The sequence below is a fragment of the Hirundo rustica genome, chromosome 3, assembly GCF_015227805.2.
Source record: "Hirundo rustica isolate bHirRus1 chromosome 3, bHirRus1.pri.v3, whole genome shotgun sequence".
Lineage (NCBI taxonomy): Eukaryota > Metazoa > Chordata > Aves > Passeriformes > Hirundinidae > Hirundo > Hirundo rustica.
The window spans coordinates 58,748,750-58,769,945 of record NC_053452.1 but is presented as its reverse complement, the minus strand read 5'-3'; the positions used below and the strand labels follow the sequence as shown (position 1 = coordinate 58,769,945).

Genomic DNA, 21,196 nt, shown 5'->3' with positions numbered 1-21,196 from the left:
ATATCTTTGATGTAGAAATCTATTTCACCATTTGCTTGAGACTGAAAGAAGCAGTTTTAAACAGTCTATCAAATATAACAGAGGACTTAAATGTGAAGTCAGTTTTGTTAATATCTTTAGAGAGCAATAAAGAGTGCTTTGAAGCTTTCCCTTTATATAGGTGGAAAACACCTTTGATTGTCAGTTGTGTTAATGGAGAGAAAATTTCTAATTGTTCTCAACCCTGCCAAAATGTTGTGTTTTTTGTTTTTGAGATTTTCTTTAAAGATACAAGAACCATCACGTTTCTAGCACATACGTAATTAATTTTTAAGAGCAAGTTTAATTAACTGGTTTTATTGAAGTCCAAATTTCAGTGAATAGATCTGTGTAGTATTTATAGTCAAGCTTCAATCTCACACATAATTAACCATTAGGGTCACTGTTAATTACAGTGACTTGAAACCCAAAACTTATTTTAGAAAGCATGTCCTGAACATAGGGGTAGTTACTGAAGAGTCACTGTTGAATAAAGCCCAAAGATGCCGGATATTTCTTTCATAGCATGCCACAGACCTGCAAAACAATGTCTCATAGGAACGTGATTTCACTATCCAAAGATGCTCACAGTCTTAAGGAGAAAAGGCAAATAAAACCAGAGAGAATTTTAATATCTGTCAGCTAGCATGAGCAATCAAAAATCTGGAGCTTTTGCTACTTCCCTATTTGTTTAAAAAAATACTAGCTAGGAAATGGGTCATCCTGGAAGAAGTCAGAGGAGCATATGAGAACAAAGAGATAGGAACGTTTAAGACAAAGTCTTGGACAACACACAGTGCACTGCTGCAAAACAGCACTACAGGCCAGGTATGATAAAACTAGAACTAAGCATGAGCATAGCCAGAGCTATACAGCACAGGCAAGGTAAAACATCAATTCTGACTATCAAAGACAGATCTTAACCTAGTTGTATTACCAAGGAAGAAAAAAAAAAAAAAAAAAAAAAAAAAAAAAAAAAGAAGAAGAAGAGAAGAAGTTCAGCACCTTAAATATTACGTACCTTTAGGGATAGACTCCTTACAGTACTAAATTCCTGTAAGGCTTAGTGAATCTAAATTACAAACATAAAACTCAAAGGGGATGATGACTTTCTCCAAAGACAAACATCTAGCAAACTTTTCAAATTATTGAAATAGCTATGAGTGCAGCTACAACTATACTGAGGCAGACACAAAAATTATCCTGATGTGGTAGAATGAGTCACGCTCTTGATGAAAAATTTCAGCTAACAGGCTATCATGACAGACGGTAAGAAAACCTAAATTCCCTGCCTCTTCCTCAAATTTAAATAATATTTGTGAGAGGAAAGCACACAATACACATTTTTTTAAAATTAATTCTGTTAAATCTGATTAAATGTCTCTAATGAAGTGCTTTATATGTAACACAAAAATAAGTGGATCCATGTCTTGTAACTGTTTTGTGGCACTTATTTATCTAAGTACTATTTGGCAAACTTCATTACGTTTTTCTAGTAATTCTAACCATGCTCTTGACAAAACTATCTCTTGCACAGCATTGCACAGAATCAATGGGAAAGCAGTAGATGTTGCTAACTTTGAATTTGGTATGACTTTCAACACTGTCTCCCATAACATTCTCAGACAAACAGCTCAGGTGTGCGCTGTGTAAAACAGACAGTGCAGCAGACTGGAAGTTGGCTGAGCTGGAGAGTTTAGAGGTTTGTAACCACTCACATGAAATCCAACTGAAGACTTTAGACCAGTGGTGCACTCCACAGGTCACTGTTGGAGTCCACACTTGAACTTCTCCACTGATGATCTGGATGATAGGACTGAGTACACCCTCAATGAATTTGCAGATGATAAAAATCTGGGAGGAGGGGTTGATACAGCAGAGGGACATGCTGCCATTCAGAGGTGCCTTGACAAGCCACACAAATGGGCCAACAAGAACCCCTTAAAGTTCAACAAGAGGAAATGCCAAGTCCTGAACTAGGGGAGAAATAATCCCACGCACCAATGCAGACTGAAATACACAAAATTTAATTTAGAAAACTTAAAAATCTTTCCTGTGAGAACAGTCAAATATTGTAACAGGTTGTCCAGAGATGTTTTGGAGTCTCCATCCTTAGAGATATTCAAAACCCAAAAGGATTCTGAGTTCTAGGCAGCTCCACTTTAAGAGGAGGGATGGGCTCCATGGTCAATAATATCATGATCTTGTCTTTACTCATCTCACATAAAGCATATTCATTGAGAAAGATACTGAAGCTCTCTATCAGATGAATAAACAATTAATTACCTAATTTAGAGCAAACTGGTTGGAAACAAAGGCAGTCTTGCCTCAGAATCCATGAGTTAACTGATCTTGAGGGAAGTAGGGAAGTAGCAGAATAAATAGCAGAATAAGACTGGGGCTTCATTAAAGCCTATAAACCTGTGAAACTATGGACTTGAAGAAAAGTCAAAGCTCATGATATGTCAGGGTATACAGAACCCATTTGTCAAAATGAACACACATATTTGAAAGCCATAGCAGTGAATATTATTTTTATTTGAAGTATTATATTGCAAAGTCACATACAGCTAATTCTGCAAATGTATCTGGATATGAAAAGATTTAGAAGTCAGGAAAGAGTTGCTGTATTACTACTTCTGCCCATATAGCACTCAGATGGAAACACTGTTTTTGCACTGTTTGCTACCTCAGGCAAGATCTAGACAAACTGTCATTTAAAAAGAAAGGGCTGCGTATATTCAGGCTACTACACTGCCCATACTACAAGATATCAGCTACCACCTTACCAAACTATTAGAGTATGCACATACACCAGTTACATGGTTAAATATATTGCTAACAGAGGTCTATGCATGTAAATGGAAATTCTGCATTTTGCTTTAAGAAGCACTAAATGCACAGCAAAAGGTGACAGAACTGAACTGTCAACATAACCTTCAGGAATATGTAACCATCTGCTGGATCTCTAGTGCAGGCAATTGTTAACAATGCAATATAAGTAAAAACTATTATTAACATAATATTATTATTAGCATATTATTGCAATTAACATAAGTAAAAAATGAAAATATATTTCGTATATAAAACCAACACAGAAAATAAAGGTTCTGTCCTTCCAGCACAATCAATAAATCAATAGATGTGTTTGAGTACAGATTTTCTATTATTCAAAAGCAAAATTTAACTGGCAGTTAGGCACTATGAACACCAGCACTTATCTTCACAGTTTTTAACCAATGGGGAATGATGAAATAAATGAGAAAACCTTTTTCAAGTTTCACTGAAAACAAGTCTACCACAGTAGAACGACTTGGAGGCCCACAAAATGACAGGGAAGTAATTCATGATTTTAAAAGATTTTCTTACAGAAAAATCCATTTCAATTGAGGCCCACTAGTATTTTTATGGTTGCCTTCCCTTAAAAATCTTCCTGTTCTCATGGCTTCTTCTTTACTATAGTTACCCTTTTACTATGCTTCCCTTGTATAAATACTATCCTGTACCTGTGGATCATCTTGGAAGTATCAGTCAGTTTTGGAAACAAAAACACTGAGAGTGTTCATTAATAGCTGTAACACAATTCTATGTCCGCTCATGCTATTTAGGAAGTCTCCATCAACACTTTTTATTTGTGCTTCTGCATAAAGTAAAATTCTAGAAAGTAAAATTCCTTGGTTTGAGCAATACTAGGAACAGGCATGTAGAACAACTTAGAGGATATGTTAATGTTCTTTAAAGGGTTAGTCCACTTACTTTTAGTATTCACAATATGTAAGCATATGCATTCTACTGCCTCTGTAAGATTTACACGCTGTGGAAATAGCATGCATCCATTGAACAACAGATGAACCTTATTATGAGTCCAAGCACTTTTGCTTAGGTAGAAAATAAAAATACTGAAGTTAATTGGTGTATGGCCATTTGTATTATGAATTAGTGACTAAGAGTGATTCTAAGACCAGTGGTCAATCTTTTAGACCACACTAAGGAGCATTTCCCCAGCTGCTCAGAAAAAATAATCATAACTTCAACTGCAAAAAAAATTGTCTGCCTTTAGGAGATAATTCTGTTTAATTATAGAGATTATTCCTATCTTTACTATCTACATTTTAAATCTCTACTACCTGTTTTTATTTCATTATATATTCCACCCTCCCTCTCGACTTCTTTTTACTCTTCTCAAGGATACAAAACAAAAACACTTCGAAATTAAGGTGCCAATTTTCTGTCTTATTTTACAGGTGCCCAGAAAAAGAGAAAACGGCATGAAATTATACATTTTATTATTAGATACTGTGATTAGCAATGAAACAGATATTATTAGCAAAGTAAGCATCACAAACGTACATAATTGCATTGCTTACCTTTTTCTCAAAATCTTTTTATACAAAATATCTTTAGGAAAACAAATCTAAAAATAGATTAAAAACAACTGCAAATAGACTATCAAGCACTACGGTTCTATATTAGTATATATGCTTTTAAATTCTATTCTTTTTGAGGTCCATGTTTAAGATACTTTAGTAAGCATTCAAATATTATGAAAATATTAAATTAAGAAAAGCTGGCAGTCTCATCCTCTTCTATGAACTGACAGCACTAATAAATAGGTGTACAGCTTAAAGAAAAAAAAGTATTAAAAAGAAACATGCATTATCACAGGACTGTGTCACACTGCACTTAATATCTCGTATAACAAAACTGCCTTAGTCCCTGAAAGAGCTGCACATCAGAATTTTAAAAGGCAGAAAACAAAAAATCCTCATAGAAGTTATCAGCCCTTCCCTACAAAGACTGAAGAAATAAAGAAACTTACCACTTTCAGCAGTGAAAGAATACAGAGGATTCAGTGGAACACTTAGAGTGCCTGGCAGTCTTAGCTTGGAGTGTGGTGACAGAGATGATGGTGCAGGAAGCAAGAGATTTGAGTTTGCCTGTAATAGGAAAACAAATCAGAAAGTGAAGTGTAATTTCCTGGGTGACTTACTGATGCAATAGCTAGAACAGAAATATTCGCTTACTGTACATAACTATTAAATTCCAGGAAAAAAAATTAAAATTCAATTCGATGATGACTAGCCACTTCAACATTTATTTTTTTCTTAGTATTTGGAGATACAGACTTGGAAAAATTACTGGCACAGCTATAAACAGCACTGTGTTTTTATTTATGGACACTAACTCTCAAGCAGTGCAAACAATGAAACAGAACTGTTTGAACCAGCATTTTGTTGCATCTTTGTGTATAAAAGTAAGAAGACACGTACATATGTCATAAACTTATAAATGTAAAATAATTTCTCATTTTTTAAGTACTCAAACTACACTGCATCCATGAAGAGATATTCACCACTACAGGAAAAAAATCTGATCTAATCCTAGCATAGAACTGATTTCTGCAAAAAAATTAACACCAAAATCCCAGACACTTTCTACATGTAAATTACACATAATTCCAATCCTAATTTCCACAGCAACAAAGATAATGTAGTTAAAATCTGTTTTCCTGTGGACTTTGTTGATATAGATACAACTATTACAAATCAAAAGCCCTTCCCAAATATTACTCTTGTCATATTATCCAATACAGTCTATGAAAAAAAAAAAAATTATCTTAAGTTTTTGATTGAACAAACTGAGAATTTTTCTGTTTGTTAAATGTATTTTCACTGCCTTAATACACCAAAGCCAAAGAAAAATAGGCCTTAAAAATATTTCTAACTTTCTTCAAGCAAGATGTTCATATGCTAAAATTCTTGAGAGTTATTTACATAAGACAGCATAATTCTTGACCCTTTCAAAAGTGAATCCTATTCCATCACACAGAATAAAATCATGTGGTCACTTAATCCAACTAAAAGCTCCCAATCAGTGGAGCACTACCTTTGGCCTCCGAAAACTCTAGATCAGAACCTTAAACTTCAGTTGGGGGCCAGTGATATTTTGCAAATTTTCAAACTACGGGCTTGTAAATTCTGTTTAAAGAAAAGAGACAATCACCGATTCACTTTGGTTTAACTATCTCAAAAATTATATATTTTATATAACTATTATTTCTGTAATTCAATGACTATTATTCAATTCAGTAATGCATGATATTTGGGTACTGGAATGCAGTCAATATAGCAATAAAATACATGTTAAATTACTCTGCACTACAACACCTGATCTTCATCTTAATGTGTCTGGTTTTTGTGCAGAAATATGGGTTTAATTCTAATAAAGAAAGTTTATAGTAAAAATTGTCTTTGACTAACAAGGAATCTTGCATCAAAAGTGCACAATTGTAATGACTATGCTGCAAAGCTGACAGAAAGAAAAGCAAAATAGAAAATGAGATTAATCATTGAACATGATTTTAAAAAAGCATTAAACCTGCTAGATTTTACTACAGTGTACAGATTTAAATGAATGCTAGTAAACAGTAGCTGGGAAATTTTATCACAATGGAGGCCTGTTTTTCTGAACAACTGCAACAACAAAATCAATCTGCTTTTCTCACATTTACATATACAAGCAAGTAAGCTTCATTAATATAAAGTTTTCTCTGACACAAAAAAAATGGTGGAAAGCCATTAGCTTACGTATTTATTCAAACACAGACAAAATAACCTGTTCTGCAAATGTTTTGAGCTCAGCTTCCCAGTTTTTCATCTTCTTTAATCCACTGTAAAACTCCAGGGAGAGCCTTTCTCCCTAGATAAATAAGAAGATCTCCCCTCTGCATGAATTTCTTGTTAAGTGCACTACACCATAGGATAAACAGAGGCTTTCCATTCAAATACTTTAATGGAAGTCTCTTTCAAATCTGGTATCAAAAATTAGGTTTCAGATCATACCAGGAAATGAAGACAGGTTGGATATATTGGCCTTTGGAAATCAAACTAAACAGGTCAGATTATTGAAAATTATTGAAAACTAACACTTAATAGATGCCTCCCCAGTTCATCCTGGAAGGAAGAATTACGAAGCTAAGCTTATCTTGATTCTGGTCCTTGAACAAATTATGTAAGAGATATGAAACTCTATGTAAATTATTCCTGTACAACACTTAATTTACTTCTCTTTATTTTCCTGCTGTATTATGCAAATACTCTCACTATACATGCCAAACAGAACACATTGAAATCAAATGCAACAAGACACACACAAGAGAAGTCTGAATGAGCAGACCTGAGGATTTAAGAAAATCTCCTGTTCTAAAATGAAGCATAAGTCCTCCTAGAATACTTCCTTCCTGTTCAAGGCTTTAAAAACAAGATAAAAACCTTTTTAATAAAAGAGGTATTAAAAATTAAGTTTTAAGTCTAAGCAGTCCTACAGGAAGTGATTCCTTCCTCCCCTTGATGGCAGTGAAGCTGAATTCAGGTGAGCAAGACTGCCCATCCAAAGGAGAGACAAAACCAGAGTTTTGACGACCTCCTACCACTAGCTCTTAAGCATTATTTAAATCTCTAAGAGGTCCAAGGAGGAAAAAAAGGCACAACACTGCAATAGAAATGAGAAGCACTCAGCTAATAAGTGAGGAATGGTGATTCAAGCACAACTGTTTCCAGGTGAAGTACACTATTCTATGAAAAATAATTAATTCCCCTACAACAGGCAATTCTCCTACATAAGACTACCCACAGAACAAAATGAAGCAATCTTTTTTTTTTTGAAATGCATGCTGTGGGAAATCATTGCTACATACCTTTACAACAACGATCAAAGTTGGTTAAGATAGCCAACCATGAATTCACTTATTTTTCACAACAGTCTCTGCTTTCTTCATGCATAAACCACAGCTTTATCAAAGACACAGTTTACTACTATTGTGAATTATATAAAATTAAGAGTTAAAACATTCTTATTGTTTCTTTCACAATAAAGATTCCTACATAATTTTTGCCAGGTCAAACAAAGATGTTTTGCATTTTCTTTTTTGTGTTAGGGCAGCTCTATGCAAATTATGCAAATATACATTTTCAGTGAAACTAGTTTTCACATTAAAAGTGAATTGTATAAGACAAAAAATAGAAGCTCTAAGATTTGACAAGGTGGCAAAAGCATTTTCTCTTTTTCGTAAGAATGCAATTTTATGACCTTTGAAATCAATACAATTAACATTCCCGTATATACCTGCAAGCCAAATCAAATTGGTCAGCTCTACATTACTTCTTAATCTCTTAGTTTTAGGCTTCTCTTCTGAAAGCCTATGTCTCTAGGACACTGCTTTTAAAATACAGTTTAAAAGCATTATTAAGACATTATTCTTCAGAATTTAAAAGCTGAATCTGAAATAAAGAACCCCCACAACACAATCTGATATTTTTCTCAATGTAAGAAAAAAATACACAGGCAATACTACTTAAAGTATGAATGTTCCACTACTTTTAAATTTGCAATATAAGTTTGAATCAAGTTTACACTGATGTAAAAGTATAATCATTTCTTTGACAGTAACACTAGGACTCAAACAAAAGCTGGGATTCTATTGTGGTAGGGTCCTGCAATCACTTGATCTATTCTGCTCTTACATAGCTCTAGACAAGTACAAAAGCAAAACACAGCTAAAATGAGATATTATCCACACACAAGGGCAAAACTGAAACAGATTTACTTTGCTCGTCTGAAGCAAGTATGTCCCCCTGACGCTTCCTACAGTCCACCTGTCTACATGGCAATATGGTTTCCTTGCAACTTCAGTGCCCAATTGTTTTCCCCAACAGAAGCCCAGAAGTGACCAGGACATACAAATGAAAATTGACACTAACAGAGGCCTGATCGTACAGTTCAGTCACTGTCTACAGATGCTAAGTCTCATTACAAAGTAATTATGACTATTCAGTTGCTTAGTTCTGCGCGAGTTACAGCATTTCAATTATATGTTACTTCAAATGCTTTCTTCCTTTTTTTTTTTGGTCTTGAAAAAAAATGTTAAGGAGAAATTAAGACTGCTATAAACACTTGGAATAGTAAGCTTTTTTCATTTATCTACAAGTGTGGCGGTGCGCAATTTGTTTAAAGGTTTTATCTATGTAAAGTTCTGTAATTTATTGTAATGGTTCGTTCCTTGTACCCCCCTATGTTCGGTATGGTTCCTACTTGTTTACTAGTTAAGGGGTCCTTGTTCGTTTTATGTCAATCATTTCCCTGCTTATTTTAGCCCTGTCAATCCTCTCCCTCTCCCCTTGGGCGCCCCGTCACTCAAGCTGGGACCCTTCCCTGGTTTCTGGAAAGATCCAGGGAGGGCGTTGTGTGATAGGTGGGTGCCCAAGGAGCTTCCCTCCCCCATCTTAGGATTGGTTACTGTTCACAAAGTTAACTCCCCCAGTTACGCCCTGATGTTTTCCTATTGGCCGACCTGTTGTCGCCTCCCCTAATCCCTCCCCTGGTTAAAAGCTACTGCACGGGTCTGCTCTGGGCTCTTCTCGAGCAGCAGATGACCGAGGCAGAGCTCCGTGCTACTCTGTTCTCTTCAATAAATTCCATCGTTGTCACACTGCTCGAGCTAGAGTCGACTCCTTTCTTCGCCGCCACAGTCCTGACATCAGCTAGTGCCCGTCGCTGTGTGGGGAACCAAGGCCCCACAGGGAGGAGGTGGCTCGCTGCACCTGCCACCCCGACCTCTAGAGCGCTTGCCGCAGTGCACCTGAGCTAGCCTGGGGCAGCGCTGGTCAGCGCCTTGAAGGACACTGCGACATACAAGAAACACTAAATTCTGCACAAAACACAAAACAGTTAAATAAAGGCTTGGTTATACATAGGACATAGCCATTACATGCAAAGAGAACAACCTTTCCTGGATTGGATAAAACTGGCATTTCAGCTTAAGAACATGCCTAGATAGACATATCCCAGCAGAAATGGGCAATGTCACACCAATAACAGTAAGAAGTAGACCTGTCTTGTTTAGTAAGAGCCAAGTAGGTTACTATATAAACTGTGACCTCATGTTATGATTAGCGCTACCAAAATAAATAGGGGAAAAAAATCCATTACTTCAGTAGTCAATTTTAAAATGGCTTCTTTTTTGTGCAAATGAAAGGTGGATGTAACCTGTCCCCTGCTGTCACATTCTTTTAGCTTTCTGAACGTTTACATTTTTGTAGTGGAGTCTTCTCACGCTTGTAACATAAACTAAGTGATTGTTTTTGCATTCCTCTCTGATGAGGAACAATTGATGGACTTCTAGTCCAGCCAGTGGGGTGGAGAGGTGGCAACCTTATTCTCCAATCCCTGGTCATTGTCCAGATTCCATATAAGTGAGGTCAAGTGAATAAACTTCCCTTCTTTTTGTCCTGACAACTTACTGTTTGAGTATAATTCTTTTAGTGTCCTCTAGTGACAGTCGCTCATAAAAAATACACCTAAAGATACTTTTTCTTTTCTTTCTCTACTATGAAAAATAAGAAAATCTTCTAACATACATTTGTCAAATACATGTACAAACCTATTCCTTTGTACCTGCTGGTAAAGGACATTATGACTCTAAAAAGAGTACAGAGCTTCAGGTGTTCATGTAACCACTCAGATGTTTTTAACCCCACCAATCCCCAATCCCCCCTGAATTTGGTAACACTCTAGGCTTAATCTTATCTATCATTCTTTAACTCTCAGTTATAGTTTCTTGGTATTTGAGCCATGATCCATTTCCTTCTGCACTCAACGCAGAATCATTCAGTTGGCAAAGACCTCCAAGATCAAGTCCAGCCTTTGAACAAACACCACCTTGTCAGCTAAACCACAGCACAAAGTGCCAAATCCAAACATTTCTTGAACATTTCAAGGAATGGTGACTCTACCACCTCCCTGGACAGATGGTTCTAATACTTAACCACCCTTTCAGTGAAGAAATTCTTTCTGATGTCCAACCTGAACCTCCTCTGATGCATCTTGTGGCCATTTCCTCTTATCCTGTCACTTGCTGCCCAGGAGAAGAGGCCAACCCCCACCTTGCCACAGCCTCCTTTCAGGCAAGAATAATGTTCTCCATGTTGCAAGAAACTCTATCACAGCCCTAATAACCATTAACAAAGTTGTCAACAATGTTATTCATTGACTCAGTGCCTATTTATGGTATTTTCTCTTATTAAAAATTTCCAGTAAAAGCTGCCTTCTCAACAACATCTTGGTTGCTGAGAAACAACAAGCCAGCTGGCAGAAGTAGAAGTAATTTGCTGGGTTTTAAAATGAATGAATCCAGCTTTTTCTGCTTTAAAATATTATTTTGATAAATACAGCAGTACTCAGCCCTGTTTAATTTTATTCAGCAGGGACAAAATAAACACTGAGTTATTAAACTTCATAACTTTACCAACACTTATGACAAGAAAGGTAATATGGTAAGACTGGAAACAAAATTAAAGAACCAATCAGTAAACCCATACACAGTAAAAATGATTAATCAGTGAGTAACTTTTCCTTAACTGTACAAACTTTCAAGGCAAGAAAGCCAATATGGTAAAACTGAAAACAAAATTAAAGAACCAATCAGTAAAATCCTCACACAGTAAAAATTCTTAACACCATTTTATGTTGCCCTCTGCTAAAATTATTATAATGGTATATTTTTGTGCTTAAAATGAATGCAAATAATCTTCTGGCTGGCATACTATTTATATAAAACATAAGCCACTGAGAGACACACAGTGCTGAAAGAGGTCATGGTTTGACCCTAAGCCAGGCAAAACCAGCACATACATCTATTTTAACTGCGATGTGTTAAAATTAACCTGGTGGTTGCTAAAAATGAGGAATGTATTTTTAAAAAAATCTTATTAGGCAAAAAATCTTCTAACAGAGAAAAATATTACAGATTTTAAGAACCTAACCTGCTTTGTAAGATTTTCAGAGGGCAGGAGAGAGGGAATCAAGCAAAAAAAGAAAAAAAATCACAGAAAAAAATCAGCTATTCGTTCAACTTTCTACCACAAGCAACTTAATTTAACCTAGAAAAATTTAATGACTTGACAAGAAAAATTCATCACAATTTCTAAAACCTTACTTTCTAATGAAATATTCCTTAAAGACATACAAAGTAAATTCTGAGAAAACTTTCATAAGTTATTAAGTATTTTAACTGTATAAAGCTTCTAGTAATAATTCATCCATTTCATATAAACAATCATTTTATGAAATCACAATGATTCAACAGTATCTACTATAACATAGTAAATTAAATGCACAGGTTTACAGGATATCAGATGCATCATGGCTAATAAAATATATCCTTAGAAGTCTGCAGCTGGGAGTAGCTATGTGTAAAGTAATAACTACAACAGAATTTCTTCGAGTAAGAGCGTTTCCTCAAATTCTTAAGAGGAAAACAGGAATAGGAAAAAGCCTACTAAAAGCCTATCAAAACCCCCACCTATTTAATTTAAAAATTCTCATGCAGTGAGATGCATTGCACAGGTCATCATACGGAAAACGACTGTCTGTGTTACAGGATCATGTTCTCTACTAATATGATAAAAAAGTAAAAAAGAGGTTCTAAAAATACTTCACATTTCTTATACATATGATAAGATTATAGAATACCAATACCTTCCCTGGTAGTTTGTAGATAAAAAAAATTGTATTGCAGGCATGATCAAGTGAAATAGCTATTTCAGCCTGCATAGGCACTGCAGCATTATCCTGTACTAGGCCAAGAACATTCACAGAATAGGCAGTGTTTTAAAGTGTCCTCAGTACTTCATGTATTATGAACTCGGTTTTCCATCTCCAGGTAGAAGTTACTTTAGAACTCTCACCTTCCAGAGCTGCACTAAATCCCAGAAGGCAAGCAAGGTGTTTCAGAATTTACCAAAACTAACTTGAACCAGAGGACAGATTCTTATAAGATTGAAAATGGTAGCATAAAAAAATACACACCACTTGGGCATCCAGCTCTGCCTCTAGGTCTTTGTTGTAGACAAAACCACAAGTTTCTGCCTTCTTCCACTTGATGGCTCAGTATCATGTTCCTGTGCTCCCCAAAAGGGTTGCACATTTTTTTTCTTAAAAGTGGTGGCTTTAAATTCTCTTCTAACACAAACGATGCATTTTGCATGTCCGCTAAATTCTAAAAGGTGATCAGCTGAAAGGACTAAATAGTATTTGATTTCTACTGCACCAAAGCATGATTTATGAATATATTTTATAGACATACAGCGCAGAGATGGAAGTCCAGTACATTTCATGCAATCCAAGATACAGGCTTCTGGATTCTCTCACAGTACTTGCTTCTTTATGAATTATGCCACAGTAATAAATACACTCAAAGGACAAAAACCCAAAACCAAATGGTTGTAAGCATTTCTGTACATAGGAAAGAGTATTTTACATTCTACTTGTCTAATGTTGCATTTAATATGCTCTGAGTATCAGAATTTTGGTAACCACTTTGATAACCCTTTAATAACATTTTTCAGAAATACATCATGAAGTAAGCACTGGAAAAGCTAATCATACTTTAACTTAGTAGCATTCATATATTGAGAGATCAAGCAGCCAACATGCAATTGATTCCATGACTAGAACTACAGAGTTTATACAGATGCTATTCGTAAGTGCTACAAAGGGGTCAGACATCAAAAAGCCCCATTTCAGAGCTAGAATACTACATCTTCAAAGAAAGCCCTTCTCTCCATACCTATACAACATATATCATTTCCTTGTTACAGATTGTTATAAGCAGGTTTTTTCACTGCTAGATGGAAGTGAAATTTAAAAAACATAAATAGCAACATTGAATGAAAAACACTTATGAGCACTTCCAAGAGCCAGACATGAGTTAAATGTTTTCCAATCAAAAACTTCCATGAACAGAATCATACATTAGTATTAGTTCCTTGAGACAGAGATAAATAATAATTGCTGCCGGGATTCACTACTCTGTAATTTCTCTATGTGGTACAGAAGCTAATTCTGCATTCTGGTTTCATACAGAAATTAATTTTTACCTTTTGTATCAAAAGGTCTTAGCTTTCATTAATTGCTAAATCTTTAGCACAATAGTCAACTCTTGGTTCTAATTTCTGGGTTAATAAGAATGGCACTGCTGCAGAAGTGAAGAAACTTCATCTATATTCATTAAGGTTTGTGTTTAGGTAAGAAGAAGAAAAACAGGAAAACAAAGAAACTATTGGTTCTAACAGGACCTGGAAAGGGAGCATGGGTCATAAGACAAAAAATCAAAGCTTATACAGGATGAGAGTATTCTCTCTATCTAGCTTAACCCAAACTTTAATGTACTGACATCGATTTTTCCAATCCTGTATCCAAGTCACAGAACTCCAAACTCTAAAGTTAGTTTTAAATCCAGTAGCTATGCTGTTGACACACATTAAAACCAGAGACCTCTGTGTTGGCAGATTCACTGTTTGTGTGTTCCAGCACCTTTGCCTCATAAAACTTGACTCCAGGCATGACCTTAGGCCAGGTCTACAAGGTATGCTGCCACCATGCCTGTCCCAATAGGGTATTGTTGTCACATGTCTGTGACAAGGGCATACAAACATAACACAAAGACCAGGACTACTCTGCACTGGGGCAGCCTCACCGCGAGAGCTGTGTGCAGTTTCGGGTCCCACAGTGTAAGAAAGACATGGAACTATTAGAAAGTGACCAAAGGCCAGAAAAAAAAGATGGTGAAGGGCCTGGAAGGGAAGCTGTATGAGCAGTGGCTGAGGTCACTTGGTCTGCTCAGCCAGAGGAGACTGAGAGACTTCACTGCAGTTACAACTTCCCCGTGACGGGAAGAACAGGGGCAGGCACTGATCTTTTCTCTATGGTGACCAATGACAGGGCCTGAGGGAATGGCCAGAAGTTGTGTCAGGGGAGGTTTATGTCGAATATTATGAAAGGGTTCCTCACGCAGAGGGTGGCTGGGCACTGGAACAGGCTCCCCAGGGAAGTGGTTACCACACCAAGTGTGACAGAGCTCAGGAGGTGTTTGGACAATGCTCTCCAGCACATGGTGTGACTCTTGGGGTTGCTGCTATGCAGTGCCAGGATTTGGACTTGATCTCTGGGGTTCCTTTTCAATTCAACATATTCTATGATTCTGTGAAATATATACAAGGTAACACCTGTGTTCTCATCTGGATTTTTAATGTTACAACTTGACCACAGAGCAGCAAGCCACCCTGTGTGTGGTTGCCTGAAGTTGCCTTTCTCCATTTTTGCTTGTTTGTTCCCAGAAATATTAGCCCATTCTCACACATGGGGCTGAGTGGCAAGTTTTAAGAGTTCTACTCTGACAAACACTTCAGCAAACCATTGCAAGTGTGCATTCTAATAAGCCTTCCAGCAAAGCCTGCACTTACATGCATGCATCACTTTTCATATGAGAAAGGGAATTGCACACACACATTAATAACTAATTCCCAATTACAAATTAGTAGAAATATTAAGTTTTAATATTGTATATTTTACTCTGGGGTTGTCTGAAATGTGATAAATCAGGCAAGCAATACTGCAGCCACATGCAAAAAATGATCTTAGCCCTGCATGAAAAATATCCTACCACTGTCCCCTGAATCTCACACTGGATTACTGAAAAGATTAGCATCAAGACTCCTTTCAATGAAATCTCCTCCCCAGTATCCCAGTTGTTCATAAAACCCTGCAAGAAAACACTCTCAGTGTTTATAATCACTACTGCTATGTGACAGATATCAAACTGGACATGGATTCTTTCAACCACCATCCTGTACTGTTTGGAAACCCACACAGTGAGAAGACTCACATGCACTTTTCGACATCTTCCACATGGGTAGAGGGCTTGGAGGATGCTGTCAAAAACACAGATTGTTACTCGGCTCACAGTGGACTTACTCACCCCAAACTAGCCAATGGAAATCAAGGGTTACAAAACTCCAGTGGCTGAAAGTTGTTCTCTCAAACACAGTTGCAGACTTACCTATTTCTCCTAGTCACATGGTAACATGGAACTTCTATGTGCTTCTGCTAAACCAGATTTATCTCCCACAATCCAGAACCACTGGCTAATCTGGGAGTAAACAGTTGCAATGATAAAGACTCTCAAATTCTCTAAACGCATCTTTTTCTTGATATGACCAGACATTCAGAACAGTAAAAATTTATCCTGAAGTATGTTCCTGGAGTACTTGTCCCAGACACAAGGCTACATGCTCCGTTCTCTCCATGCTGTGCCCTTCTCTGATATACAACTTGGCAGCACCAGCACTCACTTTGTAGGTGAGCAAAAACAGAATGAACAGAAAGTAAAAACAAGGTTTGCTTCCTTATGTGAGGTGACATGTAACTGAAAGGTAGAAGCAGCATGCTACTGTTATCCATGAGAGCTACCATGTGGTGCTTCATGAAGGGGTTCACTGGGAGTTCACAGTTCAGAAATCTGTGGTCTGTGTGAAGTTCTGTGGGATAGCTTTCTTCCAGACAGTTTCAAAGTTCAGGCCTAATGGGGATGCCAAAGCCAAGGAACCAGACTAAATCTAATCCAAAGTAAAACCCCTAAAGCATGATGACAGTAGCTACAGCAACCTCAGCAACAGCTGCTTTCATCTACTCATCTGCTTCTTTTGTGATTCACCAGTTATTAATGCAGACAAAACCTAAAACTACATTAAAAAAACCCTACATGCACTGAAAAGTACTTCAAAATGAAAAACAGTAAATGCAAACTCAAATGCGGTTCATGTCATTGTGAAAAGTAATTACAACTTCACAGTGCTATTCAGGAATGTTCTGTATTCTTGTTGCATGCAAAATTATCTCAAGTTGGAGAATTTAACTTAATTAAATTTATTGCCAATTACAAAAGCTTTAATTACTGATTTGGGTATTGAGAAACAAGATAAACAGTAAAACACCCAACCAAAGAAAGACCTTTTTATTCCCCTTTGTCCGTCTTCACTTCAGGCACCTTTTTTCTCCTTTCTAATCCCCAGTCTCCTTGATTTTGATATTACATTACATGCAGTCCCTTTGGAAAGGCAATGGAAGGATGGGGCAGCAGAGCAAGGTTAGTGCATAGTGACTTGCTCTTTCTGACTCTTCTTTTTTCTTTTCAACTCTCTTTTGAATGCTCTTTTCAACTCCTTTAGTATGGATCCTCCACCAGACAACGTCCCCTTGGTGATTGTACCTGTCCCGCAAGGGTTCTTCCATTGTTTGCAACCCCTTCGGAAGCATACCATCATCTGTGTTTTCTTTTGCGTGTTGTTGTGTACCTCTTGTCTTTCTCTAAAAACCTACCCTGTTATTTCCCCTGTATTTCCATTTCTGCATTGTTTGTGTCTCTTGCATCACCTTTGTGCCTCCTTCTGTGTCTTCTTTCACATCTCATTTCACGTGACTCCTCATATCCCTCCTCCTGCATCTTCACTTCTGTCCCCTGCCACGTTTTCCTTTGTATTTCTCTTCTGCTACGATGTTTCTTGTCTCTAGTAGGTTCCGACCTTTCCTAAGTCTGTTTTCTCAGAGGTGCTGTATTCTGTTTGGTTCCAGTTTCAGTTGCGCAGTGGATCCATATTGTCCTTCACTGAGCTGGCTTGAAACACCTGTAGCCAGCACAGGGTATGCTCTCCTCCCAACCCTGCAGCTCCCTAAAGCCCCTACCATTTATACCACATACAATTTCTAAGGTGGATAGGAATCTTGACCACAATGATCCATGGATCCCTGATTTCACATAAATGGACAAACAGCAATGGGCACCAGCACAAAAAAATCCCTTGTCATCAGTATTTGAAAAACAAAATTAAGTTTTTATGATTGCTCCTTTCTTAAGAGCTACTTACACTTGCATTAGTGTAAGTGAGAGATTTCATTTCTAAAGACCAGATGCCATGGCAACACATATGTGCTTTTTTAAGTATACCAGTTCTGGAATATGGGAAGACTATACACTTCTGAAATTACTTAAATTTGACTTACCGTAACAGAATCAAGTTTTTGTTTCACCTTCTGCATTCTCATTGATGCTCTTGCAACATTGACAAACTGATCTGCTGGAGACATCACAGAGTTTTTTTGTACAGGAATTTCAGAAAAACTGCTAGAGAAGTGTGGCCCTCTTGGTGCAGCTGTGGTAAGTGATGAACCGAGATCTCTTACGAGTTCAGCTTCCTGTTGTGCAACTGTAGAAATAACCAACATTAATGTCTCAGGTGAAGTCTTACATTGCCATGGGAAAAACAAAGAAGGATCACAGTCATTCTGCCAGCCATGTCTTCAAACACCACCAGAAACTGTACCAATTGCGCTATTGGGAAAACCCGAAAGTGACGTGAAATTTTACTCTTACTACCCCACTTCTCCCCTAACTCTTCTGATCACCATATCTGACTTCAGTTATTTGTCTTCAATAATCTCTCATACAGAACTGGTATTTTTGTATTTCTTATAAATAGTGTTCCACATGCAGAAACCATGGCATTGGATGGGGGAAAGAGGGGGAAGAGAAAGGAATTTTTCAAAGGCAATAAAGTTATAAAGCCTGCACTGAGTTCAAGTCCGTGACATTTCACATTTTTTCCAGCCTAGTTCAAGTGAGTTTATGAAGCCTGAGCAATATTTCATAAGTTGACAGACATATCATACGGGCACAGGACACATTGACTGACAAGTTGACTTTTGCAACTTTTTGTACTACAGTTTCAAGCCAACAAAGGTTAAAAGAATTCCTCATGGAAGTTCTGCCCAGGATATTAATAAAACTGTTGGTGTATCTAAAACACATGCTGTCAGAGTCTTAAAAATTGTGTCAGTGACTAAAATTAGTATTACTATATGTTTAACTCTTTCAACACTATGGCAGTATAACTATTTTCTGAAACCAAAGAGGGTGCTTTTAACCAAGAAAGGAACAAAATAATAGTAACCAATGATACAAAAAAAGACCACAACCTATGCAAAATTTTACTGCCAGCAGTTAAGCAGTCAGAAGACACAAATAACTACCACTGTGCTGTATAATCTCTAAAAGTGTATGCACTTATATATATATATATATTGAAATATATATATATATTTCAAACTACTACTTTAAGTTTTTTAAGACTCACTGCCTGCTCAACAAGCAAAAAATTCTGAAGAAACCCTTTACCCCCAAAACATTTCATTGTTTTTTAAAATACCTATATCCTACTTAACTGAAGTGTAGCAGTAAATATTGATTGCAAAGTCATTCCACTAAATGTTCCTGTAAAAGTCAACGAATAACCTACGCTGAGATTTTATATGAGTAATCCTATCACTATGTTACTTAAAAAGACAGTGTTTAAGACAGAATTAGCTTTACAGATCTATGTCCCCTGCAGATATAATTCATACAAAAAAAAAATCACTGCATAATTCATATTAACACATTAACTCTCTAGACAGAAATATCCTTAATTGAACACAACTATCAAAAAGGCCTGCAAAGGACAATCTGAAATTTACTTTGTAGACCAAAAATTCAAAGATAGTATTTATTACTATCTTCTCATCAATATAACATGGGGAATAAACATATCTCTGACATAACCACATCACAGCTATAACAGCTATTTATTAGAAGTCTATACACTCATTCACTTCTATACAGCTCGTCAACATTATTTTGTAACACAGCTGGCACAAACTACTCAGACTGATTAAGCTACTAATTAGTTTTCCAAATAATTGTATTTTCTGGCTCCGTAATCCACCTTGATATTGCAAAAAGGGCTTTTCTATGATGTTGCCTATATATGATAAAATGCTGCAAAAAAAAAATCACACAGTATGGAATACGAAAACCTTGAGGGACCTCTGGTGATCTGGCTAGGCCAAAACCCTTGCTTAAAGCAGCATCACATAGAACAGGTTGTGCAGGATCATGTTCAATTCAGTTTTGGTATCTCTCAGAAAAAAGATAGGCATTATCATCAAATGACTGTTTTCTTTTTCTCTCAAAAGAAGTACAAATACTAACAAATTGCTTCTAAAATAAAATACTTACAGATGCGTATCAATAAAATTTATACCGTACCTTTATAATCATGTATGTATACAAGTATTGGATGGTTTTGACCAAAGGCACAAAAAGACACCATGTGTTCGTGTGGGTGAAAGGCAACATCACGAAGTGGAGATGTGAAGGAGAGTTCAGAATATATGGCCACCTGATCTCCTGCAGAAGTGAAGTAAGTTTATTAATGCCAAGGAAAAATATTTTATTTGATACAGCAAAATTAACAGTCAGTTAAATCTTGTATTATTGCAGTGTTTGCCGCTGTAAATGTCCTTCAGTCGATTTCCCAACTGAAAAGCAGTATTTTGGCATAAGACAAAAGAAATATTGCATGCTTTTAAGTTATTCAGTAAGTCAGAAAAGTTAGTACTGTTGCAATAGCTGCAGGAAATGCCAGAGGAGGATGCACCAGGTTAGAGGAGTTCTCTTGTTCTGATAAGCACGTTCTGGAAAGGTGGCGTTCCAGCGTATTTGTTTGTGCTTGCATTGTACAAAGATAGCCATCTTACTCATGGATTTCAGCTATAAAGTACTGATAACAGGAGTGAAAGTTGAGCAGAGGAGTATTAAAAAAATATAAATAAAAATAGCTCTTCAGCTGATGGCACTGTAAATGCAAATACAGTGTATAAACAAAAGTCAAGATCCAATAAAAACATACTAATAAAAAAGTTCCTCCTTTCTTTTACTTGATTTTTTTAAAGTTTTCAGGCAAATTATGTGGCAGCAGAGATGCAAGCTAATGTAGTTGAAAACATGGAAAGAAATTCAAAACAGAACTGTTAGTTATCTGCTAGTTTCACAATATTTACTTTTTTATTTTAAAAAAATTTATAGATTACAATTACAGACAGAATATAACGTCATCAAATCCAAAATGGCATCCTGCTACTTTCTGCTCTGATTTTTGTCTCTTTTACCTGCTGTACAAGAACCTCCACCCTACATTTTCACCACATTTTTTTCAGAAAGATTTTGGTAGCTATTTTGAAACTCCTTGGCTTGGGATCTAATTCACAGAGAAACCTTATACACCACACATCAAAAATATTCAGTCTCTGACCATCCACCACAGAGATGAAGTGGTTTTGAAGAAGAGTCTGCCTCTCAAATCTAAACAACGCAACAGAAAAACTTAACCTGACCTAAAACATTTTTTGTGCATTCCATCTTAAGATCATCCCCACATGTAAAGAGTTGCAGTATACAAAAAGCTGAGCC

At 36.6% G+C, this 21,196-nt stretch overlaps 1 protein-coding gene across 5 annotated transcripts in view; it reads right to left on the bottom strand.

The window, feature by feature from the left end:
- Positions 1–21,196, bottom strand: part of AHI1 (Abelson helper integration site 1) — a 90,700-nt gene that overhangs the window by 40,823 nt on the left and 28,681 nt on the right. For all 5 annotated transcript variants that reach the window (XM_040060064.2, XM_040060065.1, XM_058419985.1 and 2 more), the window contains exons 17-19: positions 19,994–20,134; positions 17,914–18,116; positions 4,838–4,955 (exon numbers count right to left, since the gene is read on the bottom strand). In XM_040060064.2, coding sequence (XP_039915998.1) covers positions 4,838–4,955; positions 17,914–18,116; positions 19,994–20,134 — 462 coding nt within the window. The remainder of the gene's footprint in view (positions 1–4,837; positions 4,956–17,913; positions 18,117–19,993; positions 20,135–21,196) is intronic.